Genomic DNA, 16,490 nt, shown 5'->3' with positions numbered 1-16,490 from the left:
ACCCGGTGGAGAACGCACCACGCACCCATCCGGGGACACGCCTGATGCAACCCCCAGGCGGGAAAAGGGTGCGAGCCCCGTGTCCGGGCGCCTGCCCAGTGTTCAGACGCATTCCCAGCACCGGTGCCCAGCGGTGTCCGGGCGGGGTCCGTGTCCCCCCGGGGGGCTGTGTCCCTGTGTCCCTCTCAGCCCTGCAGGATTTTTCTCCCTCCCGAGCGCCGGCGCCCGGCACCAGCCGCCGCCAACCACAGAGTCTCGGTCGGGTGGGCGGGGCGCGGCGCGCGGTGGGCGGGGCGCTGTGTCGGGCCCGCCGCCGCCGGCGCGGTGCGGTGGGCGGGAGGTGAGCGGGGGGCGGCGGGGCCGGGGGTCAGCTCGGGCCGGGGAGGGGTCAGCTCGGACCGGGGAGGGGTCAGCTCGGACCGGGGAGGGGTCAGCCCGGGGGGCCCTGCGGCACCGCGCATCGGCCTCCCCGCTCCGGCACCGCGTGGGCGGCCGGAGCTCCGCGCGTGGCCGCGGGAGGGATGCGGGGCCGGAGCGGGGATGCGGGGACGGAGCGGGGCTGCTCCCGGCCCCCGGCCCCCGGCGAGGGGGAGGCACGGACAGAGGTGTTTGGGGCAGCGGCAGCGCGGCGCAGCCCCGGTCCGGCCCCTCCCTGCGGGCACCGCCCGCTGCCGGCCCCGCTCAGCCCGCGCCTCCCCCACTGCCCTCGGCCCCGCTGCCCCGGTGCCCTCAGCCCCGCTGCCCGCAGCCCCGCTGCCCGCAGCCTCGATGCCCGGCCCGGCCTTCCCGGTGCGCGGGGCTGGCGGAGCTCGAGCGCCGGGCCCGGGTCCCTCCCGGTGTCCGGTCCCTCCCGGTGTCCGGATCCCTCCCGGTGCCCGGTCCCTCCCGGTGTCTGGTCCCCTCCCAGTGTCCGGTCCCCTCCCGGTGTCCGGTCCCCTCCCGGTGCTCGGGTCCCTCCCGGTGTCCGGTCCCCTCCCGGTGTCCGGTCCCTCCCGGTGCTCGGGGCTGTGGCAGCCGCTGTCACTCGTGAGCTCATCCCTCGGACTCCGCGCTGCCCACGCACTGGCGTGGCTTTCTCAGGGTCCCCCTGTCCTGCTTCTCCAGGGTTTTGGAAGCAGCTGCTGTCACGATGCCGGAGCACACGGAGTGAGGCTGAGTCAGAGCCAGAAGGGCCGAACACGAATTCGTGCATCTCTCAGCTTGCTCTTAATGCGAGTCTCCTCATTAAGCCTCGGACTTTTCCAGAAGCTGATGGTGAGATCATTGCTGCCCTAATGTTTGCATATGCAGAAGACCAGTATGGTTTGCCCAGTTCTCAAAGAATCTCAGAACCCTTTCCTTCGTGTGTTACCTGTGCAGAGTCCTGTGGGAACCCCAGGCCATGCTGCATTTATCATAGAATCATAGAATATCCTCAGATGGAAAGGACCCACAAGGATCCTCAAAGTCCAGCTCTTTTGGCTGTGCATCTGGTAATTATTTTTAGTGGGGATACAACAGTAAAAAAAATACCTTTTGCATTTTTTCTATGAAGACCTGAAAGGAGTTCCTGTCAACCTGGAGCTCCAGTGGCTGTGCAAGGGAATGCACAGTCTGACTGCCGGGCTAAGCTCTTACATGTTTTATGTGGATCGGGCCCAGGAATTTTTTCCTGAAGCCTTACTTTTTTCTGGCTGGCTGGGGGATTTTTGGAGTATTGTTTTTTAATGTGAGCAGTGGTGATTCGCTGATATGAAAGCAGTAAACAAACACTGCTGCGTTTACTGAGCTTATTCTGTGCAGTGTAGCTCAATATTTTGCAATTGGGAGGGTTGTGAAACTGGCTCTCCGTTGGTTTGGGAATACACGTGACTGGCTGACTCTGCCAGGAAGTGCCTTGACTAATTCCCTTTTTTCCGTGGGTCTGGAGAAGCATGGCCCACCCAGACCCTCCCCATTCCTCAGGGGGTACCTGCTCCTGGCTGCAGCACAGCAGGGCTGCCCGGGCGCAGCGGGCAGTATGTCAGAGGCCTCTGGTTCCTGGAACAAAGGTTGAAGAGTAAATACCACTTTATTGCTCTGAGAAACTTTGTCATCTGTGTTATAACCCCACAGCAGGGGGTGGGAAACCAAACAATCGTTTGTACTGCAGGCAAAGCCTCAGGAGCCACACTTGTGCCCCTTTGCAGCGCTGGTGGCTGGATTCCTTCAGTGGGTCTGTGGAGCTCAAATCGTGCAGAAGGAAGGGAGGGAGGGGAGACAGCCACAACAGAGGGCTGGAGAGATGAGTTAAACTCGCAGACAGCATTATACCTTGTAGCTCTCTGGGAGCAGGAATTAGCTGCTCACAAACAGCAGCCAACAGCTTCAGCACAGCCAGTGGGGCTGCACTGAGAGCTGGGATGTGCTGGGGCGTTGCTGGCTCAGGCACGTTTGCTTTTTCCTCTGTTGTCATTGGGTCTTTCCTCCCCTTTCCCAGGAAGGGAACGAGCTGCCTTATCTGTCCTGTTCACCCGACCATTGATCAGGGACACCCGGTCACAGGAGGAGGGAGATCTGCACTGGGAGAGGCTGTGCAGGAGAAGAATTTCCAGCTGCTTTTGCCACCGTGGTCTCTAAAGCTCCTGTGTTACAGGTGAGTCTGCTGGAGAGAGAGACACAAGACTTCTACAGACCAGTTCAAGCTGCAGACAGGGAGAGATATCCAGATGTTCCTTGTAATTATTTAGTTATCCTAATTTATTGACCAGAGCTCCAAGTTTTTAAAGAAGTTAATAACCTTGTGTGCTGCAAAGGCTCTGCTCCAACTAAACACAACTTCAGAGAATGGAATTAAGGGAAGGAGATAGCCAGTGTGAGAGCTCCTGAAATAATACCTGATGGAATGAGAACAGCACGGTGGTTTAGTCACCGCTACAGGAGTGACTAAACCTCTCCTCAGTAGCATTACATCTCTTGAGCTGCAAAGTCATTGCTGTGTGTCTCAGTGTAAGCGCTAAATTTGTCTTTTCTCTTAAAAACAACTTTATTTTGAATAAGTAAGCGTGAACAAAGAGACTTTTTGTCCTGGCTGCAGTGGTTTGAATGGGCACTGAGTGGAGAAGGCCAGAACAGGATCTGCTCTTCAGTGGTGGAGGTTACAGGAGGCAGAACACAAACCCCAGGCTGTCACCTGGCCACAGACGCAGCCACGGTGAGGCAGCATCTTGAGTGGCTCACATCAATCTGAGGACTAAACTTCTTCCCCAGAGTTGTTTTATCACACCAGTCTCCCAGTAGCCATTAGAACCCAGTTCAGTGGTGGTGCACGAGTCATTAAGTGGAAGGAGAAGAGCCTGGGACTGCCAGTGGTCATGTTTGTCCCTGAGCTGCTCTGACAATGTTGACATGAAGCCGTGCCAAGACAGCACAGCACTGTTTGAGCAAAGTCCCAAACAGGACGTTGGAAGCAGGATCCAGTGTGCAGGCACATGTGCTCAGTATGCAGGCACGTGTGTTCCTTTGTGGGCAGCTCTGAGATCTGTATGAAAATGGGTTTCAGATTCCCGGTGCAAAGCTGTGGAACTGTGCACGTGCTGCCCAAAGACCTTCAGCACAAACTGCCTTCCACTTCTGGTGCAGTAGGAGGCTGCAGCCTTGTCGAGAACCCAAATTACTGCCTTGATTCAGATCCTGGAGGGGAGGAGAGGCTGTTGGGTGGAGGATCCAGGCAGGAGCCCCTGGCTCTTCAGCCAGGGGAAAGCAGGTACCTTGTGTTGTGTTCTGCAGCGCTACAACATGGATTGATTTTGGTTTTTATTCCTGGTCTCTAGTGTTCCTGGCTCTACCTCTTCTCCCCAAGATGCTGGGAAGGGTCCTGTGCATGGTGTTGTTTGTGGGAGCCTTCCCATCCCCAGCTGAAGCATCCCAGGGCCACATCTCCGTGGTCTTGCTGGGAGCCACGGGTGATTTGGCCAAGAAGTATTTGTGGCAGGGTCTATTCCAGCTCTACATGGACCAAGTGAGCAGTGGCCACAGCTTCACATTCCATGGGGCTGCCCTGGCAGCGCTGGAGCCAGGGCAGAGGCTGATGTTTGACGTGCTGAAGAAGCTGTCCTGTCCCCCAGACGAGGCTCCTGACAGGTGTGCTGTGCTCAAGGACCAGTTCCTGAAGCTGAGCCAGTACCACCAGCTAAAGACTGCCGAAAACTACACAGCTCTGAGCAGAGAGATTGAGACCCTGCTTCGCCAGGAGGGGCTGAAGGAGGCTGGGAGGATCTTCTACTTCTCAGTGCCCCCGTTTGCCTACACAGAGATTGCCCGGCACATCAACAGCAGCTGCCGGCCCCCGGCCGGGGCCTGGCTGCGCGTGGTGCTGGAGAAGCCCTTTGGCCACGACCTGCAGTCGGCCCAGCAGCTGGCAGCAGAGCTGGCAGGCTTCTTCAGGGAGGAGGAGATGTACCGGGTGGACCATTACCTGGGCAAGCAGGTGAGCAGCACACAGCCCCTGCCAGGCTGAGGGGCTCAGTGCCTGGGAGACTCCTGGGGGTCAGTTCTGCATCTGATGAGAGCGTTGTTCCCCTCCCAAATCCAGGCAGAGCCTGTCAGTGTGATCCAGAGCCTCCATTTGCTCCTGGAATCCTGTCCTGTTTCTCTGTCCTGTGCTGCTGAGAGAGTAGAGGGAATATGCAGGCCAGAGCAGGGCTTCCTGCTGTTGGAGTGGTGAGGGTCCCTTCTGCAGAGCGGGGCCAGGGTGTAGGGCTGGGCTCTGCGTGCCTGGAGCAGAGATGCAGAACTCCTCTGGTGTCCTGCCCAAGGTCAGGGCTTTGGTTTCGCTGAGTAAGCAGCACCTGTCCTCTCACAGCTCCACATCTCATTACACACAGGGCTCTCTGCTTAGCCATGGCTTCTGAAAGCACGCCTTCATTTGATATGATAAGGAGCTGATGGGATGGTAGGTCTGTGGGATGCTTAGGGGGAGGTTTCTTCCTGCCCTGTGCTCCACTCTGGGCTGGAAGGATGTGGAGCTGCACTGCCCCAGAGGGAACGTGCTCAAGGACATGCCATCCTTGTGCCACAGGAATGTGATGTCACACTTTAAAGGCAGCCTGTTCAGCCACAGCACTGGACAGGTTTTACTGAGAAGTTGCATGTCCAGCTGCAAGGAGAGCATCTCCACTAAGAGGGGGGATTTCTTCTGTTTTGTTTTTGGGGGTTTATTTTGTCTCCCCAAAAGAGCAGATGTCTTTAGTGGTGTAAGCACCTGAACTGATGTATTTCAGCACTTCGGAACCTTGCATTAGTCCCAGAATGGCCTGACTCAGCCCTTTGTCCTCTGACAGATACAAACTGAGTGCTCTGCAGTTTGTAGTTCAGCCTTTTCACATGAAACCTCAAAATGCCTCAGAAAGACCTTCAATGTCTGCTCTGGACAGTCACTGGTGACCCCAGTGTGCATCACTGCAGGCTCTCCTGCTGCTTTTCTCTTCTCTGACCCACTCTGCTCTGCTGCCTGTCTGCTGGATGGGGCAGTGAGGCAGAGGCACTGTGGGAATCTGCTGAGTTTTTATTGGGTCTTTGAATTTTTCCCTTTGCAGGCTGTAGCCCATATCCTGCCTTTTCGGGATCAGAACCGACAGTTTCTGGACCCAATTTGGAACCGACATCATGTGGAAAGAGTGGAGGTTGTCTTGAAGGAGACTGTGGATGCTAAAGGTTGGTGAGGCGAGTGTGCAGAGTGTGCAGGGTGAGTGAGGGGGAAGGAGAACTGGTGGGTTCATTCATTGTGGGGAGGTGGCCCTTGAGGTGGTACTGGTACAGAAATAAAAAAGGAACAGGTGAATGTTGTGTTGCTCCCTGGAAGCAGAGAGGGTCTGTCCTACACTTCCTGTGCTGACTTCCAGGTTGTGTTGCTGCCTCTGAGAAAAAATCCCTTTGCAGTTCATCTGGGAGCAGGGGCAGAACCCCCACCGTTTTCTGCTGCAGAGCTCTGGGGGCACTGCTGGCCTTTCTATCCTAATTCTTGGTAAACAGCACTAGATTTGGAACTGATGCAGTCTAAGGCCACTTCAGCTCAGTGCAGCAGTAATCTGGTTGTTGTAACAACAAGCCTTTTGTGTTGCTGTCCTGTCAGACACCAGGCTCACCCTGAGTGTGCCTTTGTGCTGTTCTTTGGGAGGTGCTCATGCATCTCCTGCCTGGATGTTTCGGGTCCCTGGGTCAGTCTGGGTTTGTGTGCCTGGTTCTTTCCCTGCCTCTCTGTAGTAGGAAGAGCACTGCAGAGACAGTCCCAGCCCGGAGTGGTAGCGTGGGTCTCCTGCTGAAGGGCATGGCTGCACTGCCTCCCTGCAATGCTGCAGCATCCCCTCTGCAGTGCTCAGCACAAAGCTCCCGGCTGGGCTGCCACCCGCAGCACTTCTGGGCACGGCAGGTGCCCTGGGCTCTGCACCATCAGGATTGCTCCCCCACTCACTTTACCTCTGCCTCCCTCCCCCAGCCATCACCAACTCAATTAATGCAATTTTATCAAACTTGGAGAAGTCTTTGGTTTGGCAGCTCAGAGCTCATCTGAGCCTGTTTGTGGGAGAGGGATGCACTGCAGAGAGGTTCAGGGAGAACAGCGTTGTCTGTGCACAGCCCCAGCTACTCCCTGTGCCCTCCCCTCTCTGAACAACTTGGTGATTTTTCATTTGATATCTTTTTTCCTCTGTGCAGCTTCAGCTGGCAGCCTGGCTCCCAGCAAGTCTGCAGCATTGATTCCATTAATGAGTGTGCCTTTGGATTAGAGCAGGGGAGATAAATTATCAGTCAATAGGGGAAGCCTGTGGTCGTGATGCAGCCTGCTCCTGGTGACACACAGCCTTGAGTCACTCCAGAAGTGCATTGTCCTTCTCCCACTGTTCCCACCTCATGAGAAGTCAGGCAGGGAAAGGGAAGCATGGCTTTGTGCACGAAATTTTGTCTCCAGAGGGTATGGCTCAGCCAGAGCCTTCTGAGGACAGGAAAACCATCTAGTCCTGCTACAAGCAGTGACAGCTTCCACTGGGACAGGTTGCCCAGAGCTCTGTCCAACCACACCTTGAACACATCCAGTGGTGGGACATCCACAGCTTCCCTGAGCTTGATTGCTTCAGGTTAATCGTTGGGTGGGGAGGAGAGGAGCTTGGAGCTATAATGCAGACAAGGGAAGCACATCACCTGAGCAGCATTTTGCCTCCTCGCTGTGCCCAGGCCGCACCAGCTTCTACGAGCAGTACGGGGTCATCCGGGACGTGCTGCAGAACCACCTCACCGAGGCCCTCATGTTCCTGATCATGGACCTCCCCGCCAACATGAGCAGTGCCCACGAGGTGGTGCAGCACAAGCTGCAGGCGTTCCAGTCGCTGTGGGGCCTGGAGAGGAGCAGTGCCGTGCTGGGGCAGTACCAGGCCTACGACAGCCAGGTGCAGGAGGAGCTGCAGGAGGCACGGGGCTACGTCAGCACCACACCAACCTTTGCAGGTGAGAGTTTGGGCTGGGCCCTGGCAAGGGGAGCAGTCAGAGCTGAGGAGAGCAGGAGATGCGAGTCCTTGCGTGCAGTACCAGCTCCATGGCTCTGGACCTCACTGCTGACTCAGGGATGTGTCCAGGCATCCACTGACGTGGTAGCTGGGAGCTGGACAGGATAACGCTGTTGTCATGTCAGTTGACTAATGACCCAGGATTTCTGGGAGCTGAGGAGGGACAGTAATGGGCAGGTGATGGGGACCCCCAGGAGCGCCTGCTGTCCACGTGTGGGATGGTAGCTGGGATCTCTGTCGTTCCAGGAGTGCTGATCTGCAGCAACAGCCTGCGCTGGGAAGGGGTCCCCTTCCTCCTCACCTCCGGGAAGGCTCTGGATGAACGGGTGGGTTACGCCCGTGTGCTCTTCAAGAACAGGGCCTACTGCACTCAGAGTGGCGCTCTGAGGGATGCAGGGCACAGCCAGTGTAAACCCAAACAGATCATCTTCCACTTCGGGCACGGTGCACTCAACACCCCTGCGGTGCTGGTGAGCAGGAACCTCTTCCAGCCTGTCATGCCCAAAGACAGTTGGAAAGAAGCAGAGGCTCGGTCAGACCTGCACGTCTTCGGACAGCCACTGTCTGATTTCTACATGTACAGCCCTGTGAAAGAGAGAGATGCATATTCTGTCCTCATCTCCCACATCTACCATGGCAGGAAGGATTTCTTCATCACCACGGAGAACCTGCTGGCCTCCTGGGCCTTCTGGACACCTCTGCTGGACAGCACCTCCCGCCAGCCCCCACGCCTCTACCCCGGGGGCGTGGAGAACCAGCACCTCCTGGACTTTGAGATGGTGAGCGGGGGAGTGGCGTTCACCCTGGCAGAGCCAGCGGAGCTGCTGAACCCCAGTGGGCAGATGCCAAGTGATTTCAGGGCAATCCAGTCCAAATTTCGGCAAAGTCCCCTGGTCTCAGCGTGGGCTGAGGACCTGATTTCCCAGCTGGCGTCCGACATGGAGGAGGCAGCAGTGAGGAGCGTGGCTCGCTCTGGGCAGTTCCACCTGGCGCTGTCGGGCGGCTCCAGCCCCGTGGTGCTGTTCCAGCGGCTGGCAAGGCACCACTACAGCTTCCCCTGGAAGCACACTCACGTCTGGCTGGTGGACGAGCGCTGCGTGCCCCTGACCGACAGCGAGTCCAACTTCCTGGGCCTGCACAGGCACCTCCTGCAGCACGTCAGGGTGCCCTACTTCAACATCCACCCCATGCCCGTGCACCTCAACCGGCGCCTCTGCGTGGAGGAGGACAGGGGAGCAGAGCTCTATGCCAAGGACATCGTGGCCCTGGTGGCCAACGCCAGCTTTGACCTGGTGCTGCTGGGGATGGGCACGGACGGGCACACGGCCTCGCTCTTCCCCCGCGCCGAGAACGGCCTGGAAGGGGCTCCCACCGTGGTGCTGACCGAGAGCCCTGTCAAACCTCACCAGAGGATGAGCCTCAGCCTGCCCCTCATCAACAGGGCCAGGCAGGTGTTTGTCCTGGTTTTGGGGAAGGGCAAGCATGACATCACCACCCTGCTCAGCAGAGTGGGCCACGAGCCCAGGAAGTGGCCGATCTCAGGTGTCAGCCCCAGCTCTGGCCAGCTGGTCTGGTACGTGGATTATGAAGCTCTGCTTGGGTGATGCCTTCACAATGTCCCTCCTCCCTTGTCTGCGTGGCCTTGACACCCTGGATTCTCCTACACCGTGTCCACATTCCTCTGCTGCCAGCAGCGGCTTCACCCCTGACACCTCCAACCTTCTGGGAGATCCGTGGCCTGCAGCACCTCTGACATTTAGCCTGGAGGAAGCTGGGCTCAGTGTCCAGGAGGAGCCAAGAGGAGCCAAGAGCCCAGAGCAGCATTTCTGGCTCTGCTCTGGGTTCTGACCAAGATTTTGGACAAATGACCTCACCTTGAAGTGCCTCAGTTTTGCTGTCAGGCCTTTGTGCTTACTGGCATGTAACTACCTCACAGGCACTACAGGAGACTTGTTAAATCAACTGCCTGCCAAATTCTTCTACGTAAATTTTATATAATTCTCGGGCTAAAAGACAACAATAACACATTCATCCCCTGCCCTGCTCAGTCTGGCTGGGCCAGAGTCGTTGTCTCAGTGAAATGATGGTTGTGTGCACATGGATCCGTAACCTTGTCCGTGCAGCCCGTCCCGTTGGGAGCCAGGCTCTGGCTGTGGCTGTGCTTTCCTGGGAGCACAGACACCCGCTGCCCTTTGTGGCAGGTGGCCCTTAACTGCTGACAGGGATTTGTGAGCTCGCTGCAGTCCTGAGCCTTTGCAAACTGCCCAGCAGCAGAGGCTGAGCCTGTGAGCAGTAATTAGCTGCGTTCATTAAGTGGATGGCTGATACCACGGGGGATGGGGAAGGAAGACAAACTGCTTTTTAGGCTGTTAAAATAATGGGGACAGGGTGAGGAATATGGCAGCTCACAGAGCTGTTGTTTGCCAGCAGTGCAATAATTATTGAGGGAAAAGCTCGGTGCTCAGAGGAGTTGTTGGGTTTAGCTAGCAAAGAAATGTTTTCTTTAACTGTCTCAGTCTCTGAAATGAACTTTTCTCTCCTCAGAACGGAAGCTTTCAGCATCATTTGGTGGCTTGTGAAGTTTCTGTGGGAGGCAGCTTTGTAAAGTGCACACGCATCTGTCACTGCTGCACACGCTGAGGGAGCTGCAGGGTTTGCAGGAGGTGGTGGTGCTCTTTGAGCTCGTGGACACTGACTTAGGAGGGAGGGGGTTTTCCCTGTGCACAGCCCTTGGGCACACGGGACTGGCAGATTCACCTCTGACAGGACAACAGAAAGTGCTCGTGGGAACGTACAGAAATTTATAGGAATGTACAGAAATTTATAGAGACGTGTGGTTCTGCTGCTCACAGGGAGCGTTGGAGACACCCAGTGTGCCCAGAGACCCCACTCTCCCTTTCCTAATTCTCTGACTTTCACCTTCCCAGAACGCTGCCACGCACAAGGGGTGTCCTCTGCTTCCAGGACATCCCCAAATGCTCTGATGGGTTATTTACCTTTGAGGCAGTGCCTTACCTGGGCAGGTTTGCCAGCTGGCATGGCTGGTGTCCCCCTTTTGGGGGTGTTTGCTCTGGGTGTGCCCTGGTCACAGGCAGGGTTAACCCCCAGCTCCAAGCCCAGAGAGAGCAGCAGGAAGGGGAGCACTGCAGGCTCCCGTGGCCAGGAGCTCTCTGGAATAACTCTCTCTGTGGCTGTGTCCTGGCAGACACTGGCTCCAAAATCCACCACAGTGGTTGGAGCAGCTGTGCAGAGCAAGGTGGTTTAGGTCTGGTACGTCCATGAATTCAAACACCATTTCTTTTTAAACAGAAATGTCCACGTTAACTTCATTCCAGTTCTTTTCTGTTTGGTGTGAGGGAACAAGTTTTAATTAAAAATTGACCTATGTGAGAGTAACTATATTGTTATGAACACCGGAGTTTATTCCTGTCTCACAGGTGATTGTGGCATTGGAGTTTTCCTATTTTTGCACACTTTCTTGTTAATGGGTGGCTGGCAATAATAATTGAAATAAACACTGAGAGGTTTATTTGCACTTTTTGAGTAAGCACATGGGTTTTTTCCCAGGGAGCTACTGTCTTTTCCAGCTGAAAATAGGGTTTATTTGTGAAGTCTCTATCTAGTGGGTCACCCCAAAATTCATCCTAGATTTTATTAAAATCCATTAAAAGTTTCCCCATGTTTTCCTTCGTGAATGGAGCTGTCTGGGTTGTTTGGGGGATTTTTTAGAACTGTGGGGTTTTTTTCACACAGACAATTCCTGTTAAACTCTTTAATACTTAGCATTTGCTAAATGAAAACCAAATATTTTGGAATATACAAAATTTATGACTGGAACGAGAGACTGGGTGGGAAAAAGGGTTAAATGAGCAACAAATCTGATGAGGAGGAATGGTAGCAATCCACTGGGCTGTAGGCCAAGGAACCAGGGCTATTTTTATTTTGGGAAAGTTATTAATAGAAGGTGTGCACCTTCTTGAGAGCTTGTATTAACCTTTCTTTGCAAAGGCAGCTCCATGGAGTGACTTCTTACACTCTGTTTCTCCTGTAAGTGATTATTGATACCAATTTTTATCAATTTTTTTAATGTCAAGTGCATTCCTACAATTCAGTGGTATGATTATTTATATGTCTTACAGAAAACTAGCACTGGAAATAATTCATTTTTCACATCAACTTTTATAAATCAAATTGTAAAATCCTTTTTCCCATGAGTAAAGTTTTGTGATTCTTTTCATGTTGTTTAATGAATGAAGAATTATATTTATAAAAAATAAATAGTTTTTAATAATAAGTGTCTTTTAATTTCTTCCTGAGAGTTTTTCCCTGTCCTCCTGGTGAGTGAAGTTTTGGGGTTTTAGTTGTGCATAGTGGACAATGTCACTGCAGTATTAAATGTTCACTCTGACTCTTGCTTTTTTTTTTTTGGTGTCTCATCCAGACAAGGCCAGGACTTTTCAAAACAAGGAGCAGCCAAAGCCCTTTTAAGGTGAGAAGATGCAATCACCCAATGCTGTGCAGGGTTCTGGAATGGCCAGGCCTCAGGAAAGCCTCCCCTGATCCACATTTACTCCCTGAGTTGCATTTCCATGGATACTGTCACCATAGTGCAGAGCTGCTTAATAACACAGAGTTTATAGGAGTGCATTTTTAAGTGCAGTCTATCAATCTGTGAGCTGAGAGGCTGCAGTTGAAGTTCCAGCAGGAGCTGTGCTGTGACTCGGGCTGGCAGGGCCCTGTGGAAGGTCCCAGAGCTGAGTCCTGGCCTCCACTCCAGCTGATTCCCAAGTGCTCCTGCCCAGACCCAAAGGAAAATCCCACCTGACACCTTCATCCCACAGAGAGAGCAGGCACAGCGTGCCCGGGGAAGGGGAGGAGGAGCACAGCAGTTTCATCCCAGTGCCCCAGGGGAAGACTTCATTTTCCTGGCAAGGGGAGGATGGGAGGATTTAAATCAGATGCTTTCTTGCTGCAGTCCTGCTGATTCACAAGTGCTGGTTTCCCTGGCTGCAGCTGGAAGGGCTCTGCCCCTCACAGACCCGGTTTGCAGTGGATTCTTGGGCTGCTGCTGCTGCAGCAGGGCATTGATGTAGCGCCGGGGTGTGGGGCTTTTCAGCGGCCAAACCCTCTCCAGATGCTTCAACAGTACCAGGAACAGTGAATGCCCCCCAAACACAGGGACCAGCGGCAGAGGTGGTAAAAGGAGCAAAACTTTCAGTGTCTAAACGCTTTTTTAAAACAAGTTTTTGGTGCCGTGCTCTGCTTCTGCTTTGTGCACAGCTCAGGGTGCTCCTTAGCAGGATTTGTACCTCCAGATTCATTGCCTGCCTTAGCAGGGATGTGGTTCATTGCCTTCCTCTCCCCGAAAAATGGGATTGAAAATGTGGCCATTGCCTAAAAAGGGGCAAGAGAGGAGAGGGAGCGGAGGGAGTGGTTTTGGATATTTGCCCGCATGAAGAAGGGAAACCTTGAGTCAGATGCTGGGGAAAAGGGCAGCTTCACTCAGGGAAGAGGGAGGAAATGGGAGGAAGAGACCAAGCACTCTGCGTCTGTCTGAGGCGTGCACATCCCATTTGGGAATGTGCTTGTGGGATGGACCTGAGTGCTGCTAAAAAGCTTAATTCGGGAAAAGCGAAAAGTCTGCAGCACGAGGGAGGGGAAAAACCCAAGGGCGACGAGGATCCATCCGGCTGCCTGGGTCCCGCATCACCCCCGAGCCTTCTCGGGAGGGCGCTGGCAGCGGCACAGCTCCACGGCGAGCGTCCCGTGCCGGGGGAGCGGGGACACCTCCCCTGCGCTCCCAGCACGGGACACCGCTGCGGTGCCTTTCCGCGGCTCCTCCCTGCGAGCACCCCCAGGCACAGAGCAGCTCTGGAGACAGCTCTGCCAGCAGCAGAGGGTGCTGCTTGCCCGTGATGCAGGAGCTGCTGGCAGCCGCTTTTCCCAGCCCTGTCCTGCCGGAGCAGCGTTTTCCAGAGGCCCAGACCAGCACAGCTGTGTCTGACACCAGCACGGATGGAGATGAGCCGGGGCTCCTGGGGCACGGCGAGCTCCCTGCCCAGCTGTTCTCCCGGGAGCTGCTCCACAGCTGCTGTTCCTGTATCGTCCTGGTTGCTACCATTTTCCATCCGTGGCCATCCATCAAAAAGGCAAGGAACTTATTTCTCTGCTTTCCCACTCCCAGTGGCCTCCCATGCCCAGGCTGTCACCATGTGCTCGTCTCCCCACAGGCACAGGTGGCACAAGCCGTGTGGGATGTGGCCTCTTCCCGCAGCTGCAGGACCCGTGTCAGCCAGTAAATCGCTGTGATTTCCAGGGGTGCTCCCCTCGTGGAGAGAGAGTCATGTACAGGTACCTCAGAGCTAACTGGGCAGTCAGCTGGGGATGTAAGGGTTGCTCTAAAAAGAACAGGGAGTAAATTCTGCATCCAAGTGCTCCCGTTACAAGAAGGGACTAAAAAGTAGATGACTACTACTTCTTTTTCCTGCAAAGTGCCCCATGGGGACTTCTTTATTCTCCTCCATCCCATTCTCTTTTACTCCCTTTTCCACCCCATCTTCCAGCTGAGGAGGGTTTGTTGATTGTCCTCTGAGCAGGCTTGGCAGGGTTTCTCCCTCGTGAGGCTGCTGTTTTCACAGCCTCTCTCTGTCCTGCAGCACACTGGGTTACTTTGGCTTCGTGGCTACACATTACAGACGCTCATTGTTCACTATCTGTTGCATTGTCTCCCTCAATTCCCACAGGCACAGCCTGCATGCAGCACGTACATGTTTCCGGGCAGAGTGGTTGCTCTCTCTCTCCCCTGCTCTCCCCAGGGCACAGAGAGCTCCAGGCTTTCTGCCTGCCTGTCTCTGTACACCCCCTCCGAACGCAAGGCAATAGGATCCCCTTTGTCGCTGCAGTCCGCCAGCCTCCTGCTTCAAGGGCAGTGTCAGTCAGGCATAAAGCACATCCACAGTCTGTTCCAGCCTCAGAGTCCGTGCTGGGAGTCCAAAGGATTTTAATCTTTAACTTCAGACATTCAAAAGGGATGCAGTTTTCAGATGGTGGATGCTCATCCCCTTTCAGACCCCAGAGCTAATCTACAGTGCTGGATGCTGACCACAAGAAAGCAGGCATGCCAAGCCATTCCTCCTCCCACCTTCTTTTTAATAGTCTTAGCATAAATTCACAAGGATGGGAGCTGGAAAAGTCTCTGCTAATCCAGGCTCCATCCCCAGTCAGTTCTCCAAAAAGGCTGAGAGGGATTCCATTGCAGGCCATAAGCACTGGCCCTGGTCAGTCACCCCCCTCTGCCTTTGTTTGTCCTGTTGTTTGAGATGTAGGCAGTGTTCAAAGCGAGTGATTGAAGATCAGCAATTCCTGCTTCTTAAGGAAGCAAGAAAGTCAAATACTAAGGAAATAAAAGCAGACAAGATTCCATAGGAGCTGTGATCTCATCTGGCGAGAAGCCACCACAAAGCTGAGAAGTTCTGCTTCAGCACTTGTCACGTCTGGTTTCCTCCAGCTTCCCTGCTGCTCCCACACCTCCTCCACCCCACTTCTCCTCTTGCTGTAAAGAGCAGGGGTCTCTCTTGGAGCAGGAAACCCTTGCTCACCTGGAACCAGCACACAAGAAAATGCAGGACTGAGTAGCTCTCAGAGAAGCTCACCCCCAAGGCTTGGCCAACTGTCCAAGAACTGAAGAGTATCCTGCAGAAAAAGCTTGAAGGGGGAGACTTTCACAACACACATTGCAGAAGAACTTCTGCTGAAATTAGTGGGGAAAAGGGACTTAAATATGAGCAGGACCAGGTCAAAGCGATGTAGTTTTGAAAAAGCTACCCAAATATGTATCTATTTGACATAAACCCTCCTATTTCTATTTTGCAGGGTGTGAAAGAACATATTTGTGCTGTATCTACAATCTCCCCGGTGTTTCTGGTCAGCTAGAGTAATAAATTTAATCTGATGCAAATGTGTTTTTTTAATGGACCACAGTGGCTGGCATAGAGCAACTATTCCCCAGGCACATCAAAATATGCCCAAGAAATTAGTGCCTCAGTCCTGCAAAGATATGAATGCACATATGAACGACTTCACACACATGCAGTGTCCCATGGAGTTCAGCAGAATTTTTCCCCTTTATTGGCTGAAGTCCTCTTCAGGGATTTTTTGATTCTGTGGCCTGAAAAGGGTGAGGAGGAGAGGAGTATTCAGCAGGGTAGCTGCCTGCCTTGGCCCTCACACCACATTCATTCCTTCTGACATTTTCTGTCAGCTCAGTGGGTTCTGCACTGGACCCTGCCCTGTTATTTGTCACTGAAGGCCCTGCTGTGACCACCTCGCTGCAGAAATAACCCAGCAGTGGTTCCTACAGTCCCCTGGGGACCACACAATTTCATTTTATCCCATGTGCAGCTGCAGGGGGTTTTTTTATCTTCTAAGAACTGGTGTAACTACATTGTAAATCAATGCATGGCCCATGAAATGTGTCAAAAAGTCTGTTGAGCTCTCAGCAGAATATAACTTCTTCTTCCCCAGAGATCCAGCACACAAATGCACCCAGGAACTGCCTTCCTCACTACTCACTACGCACTCCCTACGAGGAGCACAGCCAGGAGAAAAAGGGCTGAGTATCCTGTCCAATTAAAATGTAGGTAAGGAAAAGGCACTCACATATTTATGGGTGAACCTTGTTTGAATGAGGTCCCTGTGCTGGAAATGGAGTTCAGCCGAGACGAAAGCAAAGTCCTCTGGAAGTAGAGGCACAAAAATGAGGGCACATGAATTAACTGTGCTCTTTTTTCACGTGTGCCCCAAGACCATCAGTGATGAGAAATGTCAAGACCATGTCAGTGTCCAATCCCTAAAAACAGTAACTCCAGCAGCATGCAGGGGCATTCATTCCACACTGACTCAGATGGCAGACTGCCACCTCCTGAATCACTCACACCACTTCCTGCAGCTCTTAGGTGGTCCTTGGAGGTATCC

General features: G+C 54.0%; 1 protein-coding gene across 3 annotated transcripts; it reads left to right on the top strand.

The window, feature by feature from the left end:
* Window positions 1–295: 295 nt before the first annotated feature.
* On the top strand, window positions 296–11,808 carry H6PD (hexose-6-phosphate dehydrogenase/glucose 1-dehydrogenase). 3 transcript variants are annotated; one of them, XM_032131633.1, is made up of 7 exons: window positions 296–340; window positions 1,105–1,254; window positions 2,459–2,614; window positions 3,792–4,447; window positions 5,556–5,673; window positions 7,189–7,458; window positions 7,764–11,808. In XM_032131633.1, exons 4-7 carry the CDS (start codon window positions 3,821–3,823, stop codon window positions 9,119–9,121), a joined length of 2,373 nt encoding a protein of 790 aa, XP_031987524.1. In that variant the 5' UTR covers window positions 296–340; window positions 1,105–1,254; window positions 2,459–2,614; window positions 3,792–3,820; the 3' UTR covers window positions 9,122–11,808. The 3 variants fall into 3 exon arrangements, with proteins under 3 accessions (XP_031987524.1, XP_031987525.1, XP_031987523.1); XM_032131634.1 differs by lacking the exon at window positions 296–340 and adding an exon at window positions 1,360–1,472 and having other exon boundaries at window positions 937–1,254; XM_032131632.1 differs by lacking the exon at window positions 296–340 and having other exon boundaries at window positions 937–1,254.
* The last annotated feature ends 4,682 nt before the right edge of the window (window positions 11,809–16,490 follow it).

The sequence above is a fragment of the Corvus moneduloides genome, chromosome 22 (assembly GCF_009650955.1).
Source record: "Corvus moneduloides isolate bCorMon1 chromosome 22, bCorMon1.pri, whole genome shotgun sequence".
Taxonomy (NCBI): Eukaryota; Metazoa; Chordata; class Aves; order Passeriformes; family Corvidae; genus Corvus; species Corvus moneduloides.
This window is presented reverse-complemented; position numbering and strand designations above follow the sequence as displayed.